At 49.5% G+C, this 13,719-nt stretch overlaps 1 protein-coding gene across 2 annotated transcripts; it reads left to right on the forward strand.

Annotated features, from left to right (window-relative positions):
• Window positions 1–8,455: 8,455 nt before the first annotated feature.
• LOC118076525 (protein S100-A7) lies at window positions 8,456–13,134 on the forward strand. 2 transcript variants are annotated; one of them, XM_088659551.1, is made up of 4 exons: window positions 8,476–8,553; window positions 11,703–11,753; window positions 11,784–11,977; window positions 12,908–13,134. In XM_088659551.1, exons 2-4 carry the CDS (start codon window positions 11,723–11,725, stop codon window positions 13,070–13,072), a joined length of 390 nt encoding a protein of 129 aa, XP_088515677.1. In that variant the 5' UTR covers window positions 8,476–8,553; window positions 11,703–11,722; the 3' UTR covers window positions 13,073–13,134. The 2 variants fall into 2 exon arrangements, with proteins under 2 accessions (XP_034955246.1, XP_088515677.1); XM_035099355.3 differs by having other exon boundaries at window positions 8,456–8,553; window positions 11,703–11,977.
• Window positions 13,135–13,719: the final 585 nt, after the last annotated feature.

Consider the following 13,719-nt stretch of genomic DNA (forward strand, 5'->3'; position numbering starts at 1 on the left):
TTCATTCCTGCGGAGATAGCTCCATGGGCCAGATCGAGGCTGCGCAGATGCGATTTTCGGCGTCTGTGCATGCGCAGATGCGATTTCCAGCGCCACGGAAGCGAGTCCCTGCTCTGCGCTATGCGGGGACTTGCCGAGCGGGCGGCTCGTTTTGGGGGCGGCTCATGCGCAGTTTAAACGACCCCCGTGGGCCGCTTGTGGCCCATGGGCCGCAGGTTGCCGACCCCTGGCATATATGCTACATTGCATTCCTTTATCATTTGCATTCCTTTGCTTATATTTCCAGTCCTGTCTGCAATTTCATTCCCATGTGTTTTGTGATAGACCCATAGGACTGCAAGCACACAGAAGTTGACAAACTCAAGGCAAAGTACTGTGGGTGGGGATATTGGAAGGGAAGTGTTGTAGCACAATGGCAGAGCACCTGCTTTGAATACATAAGGTCCCAGGTTTCCAGGTAATGTGGCTTTCCAGGTAATGTGGCTTTCCAGGTAATGTGGCCAGCATGACCAAACTGCTTCTGGCACAACGGGACACCGTGACGGAAACCAGAGCGCACAGAAACACTGTTTACCTTCCTGCTGTAGGTAGGTACCTACCTTCCTCCTATTTATTTACTTGCACTGGCAAGCTTACAAACTGCTAGGTTGGCAGGAGCTGGGACAGAGCAACGAGAGCTCACTCCGTCATGGAGATTCGAACCGCCGACCTTCTGATCGGCCAGCCCAAAAAGCTCAGTGGTTTACCGTAGACCACAGCACAACCCGACTAACCCTTCAAACAACAAAGTGTTAACCACACTCTGAACCTAACCAGCCAGGGCCCCCGCTGCTAAATAAGCCAGGATCGGCAGAGGTCAAGAGGACATGTGGCTTTCTACCATCAAGTGGTATATGCACATTTTCTTAATTATATCAAATAAAATAAAATAAAGTGCTGCAATGGGAAAGGAGACAATTGTCCCTATTCAGACACCCCTGTACATTGCAATTTGAGTGCCCTTCACACATGTTGTCAACTGGTCACCAATTGGGATGGTGTCATGGAGTGACTAGGTGCAGCTGGATCTCTCAGCGGCTTTTGACACCATCGACCTTAACATCCTTCTGGACTGTCTAGAGGGGTTGGGAGCTGGGGACACTGTCATACAGTGGTTCTGCTCCTTCCTCCTGGGCTGTGTTCAGAAAGTGGTGTGTGTGTGGGGGTGAGTGTTCGGACCCCTGGGCTCTCACTTGTGGGGTGCCTCAGGGTTCCGTCCACTCCCCCATGCTTTTTAACATCTATATGCAGCCGCTGGGAGAGATCATCAGGGGGTTTGGGCTGGGTGTCCATCAGTATGCGGATGATACCCAGCTCTACCTCTCTTTCAAATCAGAACCAGTGAAGGCGGTGAAGGTCCTGTGTGAGTGCCTGGAAGTGGTTGGAGGATGGATGGCGGCTAACAGATTGAGGTTGAATCCTGACAAGACAGAAGTACTGTTTGTGGGGGACAGGAGGCGGGCAGGTGTGGAGGATTCCCTGGTTCTGAATGGGGTAACTGTGCCCCTGAAGGACCAGGTGCGCAGCCTGGGAGTCATTTTGGACTCACAGCTGTCCATGGAGGTGCAGGTTAATTCTGTGTCCATGGCAGCTGTCTATCAGCTCCATCTGATACGCAGGCTGAGACCCTACCTGCTCGCAGACTGTCTAGCCAGAGTGGTGCATGCTCTGGTTATCTCCTGCTTGGACTACTGCAATGTGCTCTACATGGGGCTACCATTGAAGGTGACCCAGAAACTGCAACTAATCCAGAATGCGGCAGCTAGACTGGTGACTGGGAGTGGCCGCCAGGACCACATAACACCAGTCCTGAGAGATCTACCTTGGCTCCCAGTATGTTTCCGAGCAGAGTTCAAAGTGTTGGTGCTGACCTTTAAAGCCCTAAATGGCCTTGGTCCTGTATATCTGATGGAGCGTCTCCACCCCCACCGTCCAGCCCGGACACTGAGATCCAGCGCTGAGGGCCTTCTGCCGGTTCCCTCATTGCGAGAAGTGAGGTTACAAGGAACCAGACAGAGGGCCTTCTCCGTAGCAGCACCCGCCCTGTGGAACGCCCTTCCATTAGATGACATGGAAATAAGCAGCTATCCTAATTTTAAAAGACATCTGAAGGCAGCCCTGTTTAGGGAAGCTTTTAATATTTAATGCTGTATTGTTTTAATATTTGATTGGGAGCCGCCCAGAGTGGTTGGGGAGACTCAGCCAGATGGGGTATAAATAATAAATTATTATTATATATATGCAGAGGAGAGGTGAGAGGCACCAGCTGGGGAATCCCCAAGGGAAGAAGGCTCAGAGCCTGGGGATGGCTGGTGGGAAGACCATGGGTGGCCAGAGGGAGAAGACTGGGAGAAGGATGTGTCAGAAGCAGAAGATGCAACAGGGTTTAGTGTGCGGGAAGAGGCTGTGGCAGAGAGCAGTTCAGAATCAGAGGCAGAAGTGGAAGTTGGAGAGGAGGGGTGCCAAGAGGCAGCAATGAGTCAGGATGATGAAGAAGCCAAGGTGTCTCCCCTCTGGCTGTGACCAGCTCCCTTCCCCCCAGTCTCCCAGGACCAGAAGAGGTATGCAGAGGGTGGAATAGAGACAGGCACGGCGGTGGAGTCTCAGATTGCTTGGGAAGGACCTGGGGGAGGAGGAGAATTAGACCCCCACAACTGCCTGATATGGGCAAGATCTACTGGGACGAATTGACGTGCTCACCAGGCCTGCGCTGAGCAGCCTTTTTTCTTTTAATAAAGAGTTCAATTCTCTGAATGCCATGGGATTTAGGGCGACCAGTTCCTACTAACCACAATGGCTTTGCTGTGCCCCCCAAGGTTGGAGGCAGCAATGTTTCTGAATACTGATGGCTGGAAACCGCAGGAGGGGAGAGGGCTCTTGTGCTCGGGTCCTGCTTGTGGGTTCCCATTGGGGCATGTGGGTTGGCCACTGTGAGAACAGGATGCTGGACTCGATGGGCCATTGGCCTGATCCAGCAGCCTCTTCTTATGCACTTACTGATGCACTTCTTATGCACTTACTAATATCTAAATTAGTAAGCATCAGCATTGTGGCTGAGTGCAACGTGGTCCATTACGAGAACACCCAACATTTGGGAGTATGAAAATGGGGAGCAGTGACACCCATCACCCACCATTAATAACTCAGGCCACCTTGCAAGCCTTGAAAAAGCCAGCTATTGCTTGTCAAATCTGGTAACCTGGACTGTGTAAATGGGGCCACAGAACAACTTGCTTGGCATGTCAATGGAGGATTTGCATATCAGTGGCTAAGAGCCGTGGATAATTAAAGGAACCGCAATAACAGGAAGGACAGGCAGATACCAAACGCTGGCTTGGAACAAATAACAAGGAAAAGAAGTTTGCCTTTATGATCAACTCACAACGTTCCTGAAGTCTTAGGGGTGTTGTGAAACATAGTACAATTGCTTGAGTTTCAGGTTCATGGTGAGTATAAGGCTGGAGAACTGTTTTTCAGCCTCAGGGCCACATTCCCTCCTTAGTGAGCTTTTGGGGGGCCATGGACCATTGGGTGGAGCCAGTGCAAGCAGAAACCAGAGAATGGCTATTGTTTGGCGCATGGAGAAGGTCTCAGGCTCGATCCCTGGCCATGTAGGGCTGGGAGAGAGAGACCCCTTGCTTTAAAATACTGGATAGTAGATCACAGCCTACTTGAAGTTGGACATGCCTGGACTAGATGATCCTCAGGGTCCCTTCCAGCTCTACAATTCTATGATTCTATAATCCAACAAAGAGCCCCTCCTTTCTTGGAATGGCTAGTTATGCCCCCACAAACGTGTCTAGTTTGTGATTGCATTTTGGAAATGTGCTTGTTTGACAAAGGGCTACAGCTCATTGGTAGAGCCCTCTCTGCATGGACAAAGGCCGGAGGTCGAATGCCCGCCATCTTCAGCTGGGTTGGAAATGGCTTTGCCCCAAACCATGGAGAGTTCCTGCCAATCCGTGTTGATTCTACTGATCTAGGTGTGTCAAGGCCATAGCTGCCAAGTTTTCCCTTTTCTCGTGAGGAAGCCTATTCAGCATAAGGGAATTTCCCTTAAAAAAAGGGAGAACTTGGCAGCTATGGTCAAGGCTCTGACTCTGCTAAGTTCATGTTTGGGAAATTGAGGCGAAGGCTGTTACAAGACTCCCTACCAATGGGAAATAATGGCCAAAGCTGCCTGAAGATGAGTCAGTCTCCTCAAAGGATCTACTTGTTTCAGAGTTCCAGTGAGTGATTCGGGACGTAGATGAGGACTTTTGAGATGGTTCTTTCATTCATTCTCCTTCCTGATACCACATTTCAACAACAAGGATGCCTCTCTATGTATTGGGAACAAAGGGTTTTCAACAGTGCATTGCAAAACCCTTGGTAGAACAAGTTTGGGAACTTTGGGAACCAGGGATCCTTCCCGGAAAGCTGAGCTCAGCACCTTCTTGCTAATGGGATTTTGCCTATCAAAGGGACGGATGGGACAATCTCTCTACTTCCATTTCCTTCGGTTATTCATTTCCCCCCGTCTCAAATCCAGCTCCCCACATGTCCAAAACAGTTTGCCATTTTCTGGAGAATGGTGGAACTTCACGACGTTCAGAAACATGCCAGAAAATGAAATGCAATTTCTAAAGGCACATGGCAACTTGTGGATAGTGTAAGATATCATCGCCAAGCGATATGCTATCATGGCAGGGCTGCCACCTTAAATAAAATATTGAGGAAGCCCAGGTATGCCCCACCATATCTGTCAACTTTTGGATTTGAAAATAGGGGATCAGCAGCCTCACCTGTCCCGGGGACAGCCTACAGCAAGCATCCCCAAACTTCGGCCCTCCAGATGTTTTGGACTACAATTCCCATCATCCCTTACCACTGGTCCTGTTAGCTAGGGATCATGGGAGTTGTAGGCCAAAACATCTGGAGGGCACAGTTTGGGGATGCCTGGTCTACGCTATATCTAACAATCCAGGATAGCAGCGGGAAATGGTGCTGGAATAAGGGAGTTTCCTGCAAAAAAAGGGAGGGTTGACAGCGATGAGCCCCACCCTGCATAATCGATCACAAACACCATTTGAATTTCAATGCCCATCAACATTACCCCCTCCCGTCCCTTCAAATATTTTATTGCAGGGAGTGGGCTCCTATGTATCACGGCAAGGGAAATGTTAGCATCTCATTGTCAGGAGCGTCCTACACACGAGTAGGAACCTGGCAGAGACACATGCCCGGCTGGCATGTTCTCTCGCTCCTGGTCGGTCGTTCGGGAGACTCAAAGTCTTTCTCCAGCCCAAACATCACAGCGACTGATACCGAAAGAGGCACCAGCACACTTCAGGATTCTGCAGAGTATTGGCAGTCAGCGTGACAGACTCAGTAGTGCAGCAATATTGGCTAAACTACTTTATCCTATATAATAATGTCCCTGTGTCCCTGCGTCCAGTTGTCCCGTGTGTCCCTGGGGTACTGCGCATGTGCCCCAGGGATACAGGGATTGGACAGCAGAGACTGCGCGCGCGCACTCTCCCCCCCTCCTCTGCCTCCTCCAACCGCCGCTCCCGCCGGACACTGCCTCACTGCAGGGCACGTCAGGGAAGCGAGGGTGGAGGCCGGCGAAGGCCTCCTCACAACCCTCCCTGGCCCGTGAGAGGAGCGGCGGTTGGAGGAGGCGGGGGGGGGGAGAGTGCACGTATCCTTCCTGTCGGCGGCTGGGGGAGAGGAAGGAAGGAGGAGAAAGCCGACAGCAAGGACGGGTCCCAGGGTTCGGAGAAGCGCTGTGCAAGTGCTTCTCCAAACTCTGGGATGTCTGCTTCCTGTCGGCGGCTGCGGGAGAGGAACAGAGGAGGAGAAAGCAGCGCTTTCTCCTCCTCCGTTCTGTCCCCCTGCCGCCGACAGCAATGACAGGTCCCAGGGTTCGGAGAAGCGCTGCGCAAGCGCTTCTCCGAACCCTGGGAGGTCTCCTTGCTGTCGGCGGCTGCGGGAGAGGAACGGAGGAGGCGAAAGCAGCGCTTTCGCCTCCTCCGTTCCTGTCCCCTTGCCGCCGACAGCAATGACAGGTCCCAGGGTTCGGAGAAGCGCTGCGCAAGCACTTCTCCGAACCCCAGGATTTTCTAGAGCCCGTTATTGAACGGGCTGAAATACACTAGTTTACATATAATACACTCGGAGCATTCTGACTCAGCTCCTTCCTCAACAGCATCGAACAGCAAAGAGAAATAACATAGGACCAAAAGTCCTACATCGCGGAAACACAGTAATACCAACATCCTGTCTCCATCACTTCCCACAGTGATGGATTTACCATAGGTAAATCATTTCAAGTAGTTCTTTTTCTAAGAGACCCTCAGGGTCTCTCCTAACCCTAAAGTTCTATGATTCTGTCCCAGCGTCATGACTGTGGCAGCAGAGGAGGGGAGGGAAGGGTTAAATCCCACCCCTGCTGTGACCCCGATGATGATAAAATTACTGTTGGAATAATTATTTTCTCAAACCGTGCTAACCCATTGCCTTACGAAACCTTAAACCAGTGCTTTTTTTTCTGGGGGGATGCAGGGGTACGCCTACCCCTAAACATTTTGTGAATCAAACGGGAGAAGAAACTACAAAAATTAAAATTTGAAGTACAGTGGTGCCTCAACTTATGAATTTTATCTGTTCCAAAGGCAACTTCGTAAGTCAAAAAATTCGTAAGTCGAAAAACGGCATTGGAAACGCGATTTCCCATAGGAATGCATTGGAAATGGAAAAATTCGTAAATCGAAGCAACCCTATCTAAAAATTCGTAAGTTAAAAATCCCTATCTAAAACCAGCACGGTTTTCTTTCAGATGTCAAGACATTCGTAAGCGTGCGGCCATTATCCCCATTCATAAGTCAAAAAATTCGGTTGTCGAGTCGTTCGTAAGTTGAGGTACCACTGTAACTTCTCTAACACTGTGAAGCATCAGTTCTGTTGCAACCCCTGATGGCGGCCTCATTTTCTGTCATGGTGTTTTCTGAGTCTCAGACAGAAGTGAGCATTTAATGAGAGTACCCCACACTTTTTTTTTTAAAGAAAGCAAGCACTGCCTTTAAGCACAACCGTATTTTGTTTTGGAAATATTAGCTCTGGGGCCTTGTTATTAAGCATAGGTGCCAACTCCCAGATTGAAAAATCCGAGATTGGCAGCAGCGCGGCACCGGAAGTCGTGCTGCAGCCATTTTGGAACTTGGCAGAGCAGCACCGGAAGTTGCTTCTACGCATGCTCTGCCCATTTCCAAAATGGCCACAACGCCGGAAGTCGCGCGGTGGCCATTTTGGAACTGGGCAGAGCAGCACCAGAAGTCGCTTCTACATATGCTCTGCCCATTTCCAAAATGGCAGCAGTGCCAGAACGGCTGGAAAAACGGGAGTTTCCCGGGAATACGGAAGACTTGGCAGCTATGTTATTAATTCCCCACCTGATTGTCATCCTGCTCAAACCACTCCTGGGAATTGGTTGGACCAGTTCAAGTCTAAGAAGGCTAAAAGGGCTGTTTAGCGGTGGCAGCATGGGCGTACCCAGCATGGGACAGGGGGCAGCTGCCCATAGCTGCCAAGTTTTCCCTTTTCTTGCGAGGAAGCCTATTCAGCATAAGGGAAAATCCCTTAAAAAAAGGGATAACTTGGCAGCTATGCAGCTGCCCCCCTAGAAGCAGGGCAGCTGGAGAGGACAGGCAGGGATGCTACCCCCTGTGCTCCGCCTCAGCCTGCTTGGCTGAAGTGAAACGGCAGCAGCGGCAGCAAAGCTGCCTCCATTGAAAAAAACCTGGACCTGGACCTGGGCTAACTTCAGCCCACACTCTTTCAAGTCACAGCGAGCACAGCACAGAAAGTGCTGCCCCACAATGCTCTGCGGCACCTCATTTGCATACAGGCCTTGTTTTAGTCACCGCTGCCATTAAAGGAGCGGGCGAGGCAGGAGTGCAAGCACGGGTGGCTCCGTGTGCTGCCTTGCAAACAGCCCCCTTTCCTCTGGGGGGCGTGGATGTTGACCATGCCTCCTGGGGGGGAATCCTGACCACGTCATTGCCAGCTAGCCAATCGGGTGGCTGGGGGCGTGGCTGGGTGTGTGGCTGGTGTGCCCCCCCTAGCTTTGATCCTGGGTACGCCCATGGGTGGCAGCGAAGCTAAAGAAGAAGGCTAACTTTCTCTGTCTGGCTTCCAGCCCTCCCTCGACTGTTGCAGTGCAGGTAAGAAGGCATGGATATGAGAAACACAACTGCAATCACGGCAACTTAGGCTCTTAGTCATTGCACAAGAGTGGAAGGTGACAAAATGAAAGGTGTTTTCAGACGCTTATGGAATTTGGTTAGGATTAATGACTTCCCAGCAGGAAACAGGTTGTATGGTAATTCCTGGGCGGCACTCAATCACTCCCTCATAAACAGCTTACTCTTATGTCATCACCATTGCTGAAATCCAGACTCGGGGAGGTATATATAAACAGGGCCAGGAGAGCCCTACATCACATCCACGGCTAGGAATCAGCTGGCAAACTTGGTGAGTCTCTTTCTTATAATGCCTCTCTTTAGAGAAGTGCTGCGCCAAAACCTGCCCTCCAGTGATTGGAGTAGCTGGTACATGGCGCTGTCCTTGAAAATGTCTCGGAAAACTTTCACAGGTTCAAAATGCAGTGGCTGGAGTCAGGGTCGCAGGAAGCGTGTGTGTGGTGGGGACCAACCGCCCTGGATGTCTTCGCTTAGTGGGGTGACATTTGGCAGGCGCGGGTGGGCAGCGCGCCAAATATCCATAGCTGCCAAGTCTCCCACTTTCTCCGGGAAACCCCCGTTTGTCCAGCTGTCCCCAGCTGAAAAAACGGATTTTTTTTGTTTTCCCCCGGTTTATTCTGGCGCGGCGGCCATTTTGGAACTGGGCGGAGCATGCTCAGAAGCAACTTTTGATGCTGCTCTGCCCAGTTCCAAAATGGCTGCAGCACGACTTCTGGTGCGGCAGCCATTTTGGAACTGGGCACAGCAGCATCAAAAGTCACTTCTGAGCATGCTCCGCCCAGTTCCAAAATGGCCGTCGTGCTACTTCCGGTATGCTACTTTCGGCCAGGTCCCTTATTTTTCAGAGAGGAACTTGGCAGGTATGCAAATGTCTCCCATCGGTGACTCGTTCCGCCCCCAGCTGGCAGGGTGCGCCCCCCGCTTTGTGCACCAGAGCGGCTATCCCGCACCTGGGAGGGCACCCTTTGTGTCCCGCCCCCTCGGGAGTGCATCCCGTGCCCCGCCCCACTTGAGAACTCGCCCACCCTGGGCAGTGCAGGCACTGGCTGGAGTAATAATAATAATAATAATAATAATAATAATAATATTTATACCCCGCCCTTCCCGGGCTCAGGGCGGCTAACAACAAATATAAAACATTGATTAAAAACGACTTAAAAACAGCATAAAATACAACATCAATGTAGCATCACCAGGGCTAACTAGCCAAGTTAGTCCTGCTAAGGCCAGCAAGGAGACCAGGGAAAAGTTTTAATGTGGGGACCTAGAAAGGTTTCTTCATAATAAAGGGAAGGGAAAAAGGAATGGGGGATCAGGCTAAATTAAAGGCCAGGCGGAATAGCTCTGTCTTACAGGCCCTGTGGAAGGAGGTCAAGTCCCACAGGGCCCTAGTCTCATGGGACAGAGTCACAGCATTCCACCAGGTCGGTGCCATCACTGAAAAGGCCCTGGCCCTTGTGGACGATAGTCTGGCTTATTTAGGGCCTGGGACCTTTAAACTGTTATTATTGCCTTTAAATGTCGCATAAAGTTTGTTCTAAAAGTGTTGCATTGTCTGTTTCTGGGCCCAATTCAGGGCCCGCCCATTTGTGTTTAAAATCCTAAGCGACTTAGGTGTCAAATATCTGAAAGGCCCTCTTCCTCCTTAAAGACCGCCCCCCCAGTGATAAAATGAACAGAGACGTCCCCCAGAAATTTGGGGTGGTGGTACCCCAGGAGAGGGCCTTCTCTGTGGCAGCCCCTAAAGTTGTGGAATTCCCTCCTCACAGAGGTGCACCTGGCTTTTCTCTTTACGGCAAGCCCTCAAACTATCTAAGTTTTGGCAACATTCTTTTAAGTGGCCGAAAGCGGACTTTGGCAAACCCAACCACCATTGAACCAAACGTGTTTTGACTACACGTAATTTTCGCTTCAGGCATAACCCCCAGAACGTAACCCTTGTGTAAAGTGCAGGCTTACTGTACAACTTTACAGCTTTCTTTACCTGGCCTTTGACACCCAAGGTGTGTGTTTTCTGGTTCCACCCTGTTCCCGTAATCGATCTGTTTTTTTAATTTTAAATGGTTGTAACTTGTAAAGGGCGGGTTATAAATGTGGTGGCGATTATGATGATGATAGTAGTAATAATAATAATAGTTTCTCAAATGTTTCCTTGCCCAACAAAAGAGGCTTCTGCTTTTCGGCCTCATTTGCAGACTCCTTTATGATGGTCTTTATAATTTCGGAGAGTTTGATGCTGTTTTCACCTAACCTAGAGTTCTGTGAGAGGGACCAAGGATCTGGGCATGTTCCTCTAGGGCCCTGCAACCTCCACAGCTGTTTGTGCAACAACATCTGGGTGTGGACAGCCCTGCAACGTATTCCTGTGGAACATGACTGAAACACAGGAACAAGGAGAGACTTTCCGCCTTAACAATCTACATTGGCCATGGTTCTTTCTTTGCAAGGGGCGATGGGCAGGAAGCCATGACTGCTCTAAGTGCTATCTTAGTATTTTCAATGCATAGTCTTTTGGAGAATTGAGAACCCAAACCGACACATTCACACATCCTTAGCTGCTGCTCGTGGCTGAACTGGAATATCCTGCTGACTTGCGGCTTCCTAAATTCTTCATAGCTTTACTGGCCCAAAAGGTCCATGATTATGAACACCTGTGGGGTATAATAATAATAATAATAATAATAATAATAATAATAATAATAATAATATTTATACCCCGCCCTTCCCAGTCAAGGGAACAAGGCTAACAACATAAATATCAACGCAAGTATAAAAGAAAGAATTCAATTAAAATGCAGATTAATACAATGTTAAAATTCAATTTTATAATTAAAAATCTACAAGTAAGATAAAACCATTATAAGATAAAACCTTAGGGGAGGGTAACCCCAGGGTCAGACTGCGTCAGTCCAAAAGCCAAGCGGAACAGCTCTGTCTTGCAGGCCCTACGAAAAGATGACAAATCCCCCAGTGCCCTAGTCTCCTGAGACAGAGCGTTCCACCAGGTCGGGGCCAGTACTGAGAAGGCCCTGGTCCTGGTCCTGTAGTGGTTAAGAGCGGTAGACTTGTAATCTGGTGAACCGGGTTCGCGCCTCTGCTCCTCCACATGCAGCTGCTGGGTGACCTTGGGCTAGTCACACTTCTCTGAAGTCTCTCAGCCCCACTCACCTCACAGAGTGTTTGTTGTGGGGGGAGGACGGAAAAGGAGAATGTTAGCCACTTTGAGACTCCTTAGGGTAATGATAAAGTGGGATATCAAATCCAAACTCCTCCTCTTCCTCCTCCTCCTCCTCCCCCCTCTTCTTCTTCTTCTTCTTCTTCTTCTTCTTCTTCTTCTTCTTCTTCTTCTTCTTCTTCTTCTTCTTCTTCTTCTTCTTCTTCTTCTTCTTCTTCTTTCATGCATATGCCTGCCTCTTCCAGGTCGGCAAAGATTCCAGAGAATGGCAACCTGCCCTCCAAGCACCCACTCCCACCCTCCGGTTACCAACCCTCCGGTTACCAACCCTCCGGTTACCCACCCCCGGGCTCCGAGCACATCGGATAGTTTGCCTCACTGCACTCTGGAGTTGGCTCTCGAGATCATTGTGAACATCTACCACCAATTCGCTCCTCGGGAAGGCAAGGATGACTTCTTGAGCCTCAAGGACATGACGGAGCTTCTCAAGAGCCAAGCTCCCACTTTCCTGGCAGCCTGCGTGAGTGAAGCCAAAGGAAATGGTGTTGTTGGTGGTTCAAATATGTTTGCAAAAAACCGGGAGCCAGGTAGCTTTCTTGTACTGTTGGGCCCATCCGGATGACCTGTTTGCCAAGAGTCCGTCCTGATTTGCTTGCGCAAAGGTTATGCAGAGGTTAGATGAGACCTGGTCTTTACCGAGTTCCCCAGGAAAAGGGATGGACCGTTAAAGCCCTCTGGGAACTGTAGCACTGTGAGGGGAAAAGAGGCTCCCCTGGGCAACTCTCAGCGCCTTTAACCAAACTCTGGTTCCCAAGGAACTATTGGGGACCCACTTCAAATCCCCGAGTCTTCCTTTGAAGCCTGCCCTGCTACACCCATGCCCCACATTATGTATGATGTCAGGTCCAGTTCTGAGGGTCTTCTGGCGGTTCCCTCACTGCGAGAAGCAAGGTTACAGGGAACCAGGCAGAGGGCCTTCTCAGTGGTGGCACCCGCCCATCAGATGTCAAGGAAATAAACAACTATCTGACTTTTAGAAGATATCTGAAGGCAGCCCTGTTTAGGGCAGTTTTTAATATTTGATCTTTTATCACTTATTATTATTATTTTGTTGGGAGCCTCCCAGAGTGCCTGGGAAAACCCAGCCAGATGGGAGGGGTATAAATAAATAAATAAATAATAATCATCATCTACACTGGTCAGTTAAAATGTTAAAAATATGTTATAAAAATGTGACACCAGAGGGTGCTGTAGGACAGCAATCCTTCGTCAATGGAAAATTGCCTTGAGAGCTATATCATGTTTTTTTTTAAAAAAAAGTGGTGATGGATGATGGCAATTGTAGCCCAACCTGGTCCCCTAAGTTCAAAGAATAAGGCAGGTCATGATGTTCTCAAAGGAGCATTCACCTACCAAAGTTTCATCTAGTTCTCCCCACCTTCCCTTACAGAACAGAAGCCGTCCAGGCTACATGAAAGAGCTCTTCAAAAAGGCGGATGTCGACAAGACCGGACAACTGACTTTTGAGGAGTTCACCAAAGTGTTTGCTCTCCTGGCAGACGATACCCATCGCCTGAGTCATGGCGAGGACCGATGTGGCCCAGACAACGATTGAGCTCCCCCCTTAAATTGGTATTGCCTGTTGTAATAGCTGCCAAATAAAGGATCTGCATGAGACATGTGACCCTAAGGCATCTGTTCATAGTCATCTGGTCTGGCTAGAATCCCTGGGAGACGGCTGCCCAACCTCTGTTGGAAAAACCTCCCAATGGAACACACCTTTTAAAAAAACCAAAATCCATTACTATATCATACATGAATTCATAACAGGAAAAACACACAAAGAATAGAATGGCTGATCATAACAGGAAAAAACCAGCGGTACCGTTGCATACGGTACATCGGCCTATAAAAAGTATTTTTTAAAATTATTTTTTTACAGAAGGAAATGCTTAATTCTGTAATAATCAAAATGCAAACGTATTCCCCCAATTTCCCCAATTTCCAGGGGTTCCAGGAGCTTACCCAGGGTTCAGTTTCCTTGGAATGAGGGACAGCAGAGACTGTGGTGTGTTTAAGATTGTTGTTGTTGTTGTTTAGTCGTTTAGTCATGTCCGACTCTTCGTGACCCCATGGACCATAGCACGCCAGGCACTCCTGTCTTCCACTGCCTCCCGTAGTTTGGTCAAACTCATGTTCGTAGCTTCGAGAACACTGTCCAACCATCTTGTCCTCTGTCGTCCCCTTCTCCTAGTGCCCTCA

Source organism: Zootoca vivipara, chromosome 16 (assembly GCF_965207765.1).
Source record: "Zootoca vivipara chromosome 16, rZooViv2.hap1.1, whole genome shotgun sequence".
Classification (NCBI taxonomy): Eukaryota; Metazoa; Chordata; class Lepidosauria; order Squamata; family Lacertidae; genus Zootoca; species Zootoca vivipara.

Bases quoted from the DNA above. Each gene is read 5' to 3' on its own strand.
- LOC118076525 (XM_035099355.3), top strand. From the start codon at position 11,723: ATGGCAACCTGCCCTCCAAGCACCCACTCCCACCCTCCGGTTACCAAC. The intron at 11,978-12,907 runs GTGAGTGAAGCC...CTTCCCTTACAG, and splicing joins CCACTTTCCTGGCAGCCTGC to AACAGAAGCCGTCCAGGCTA.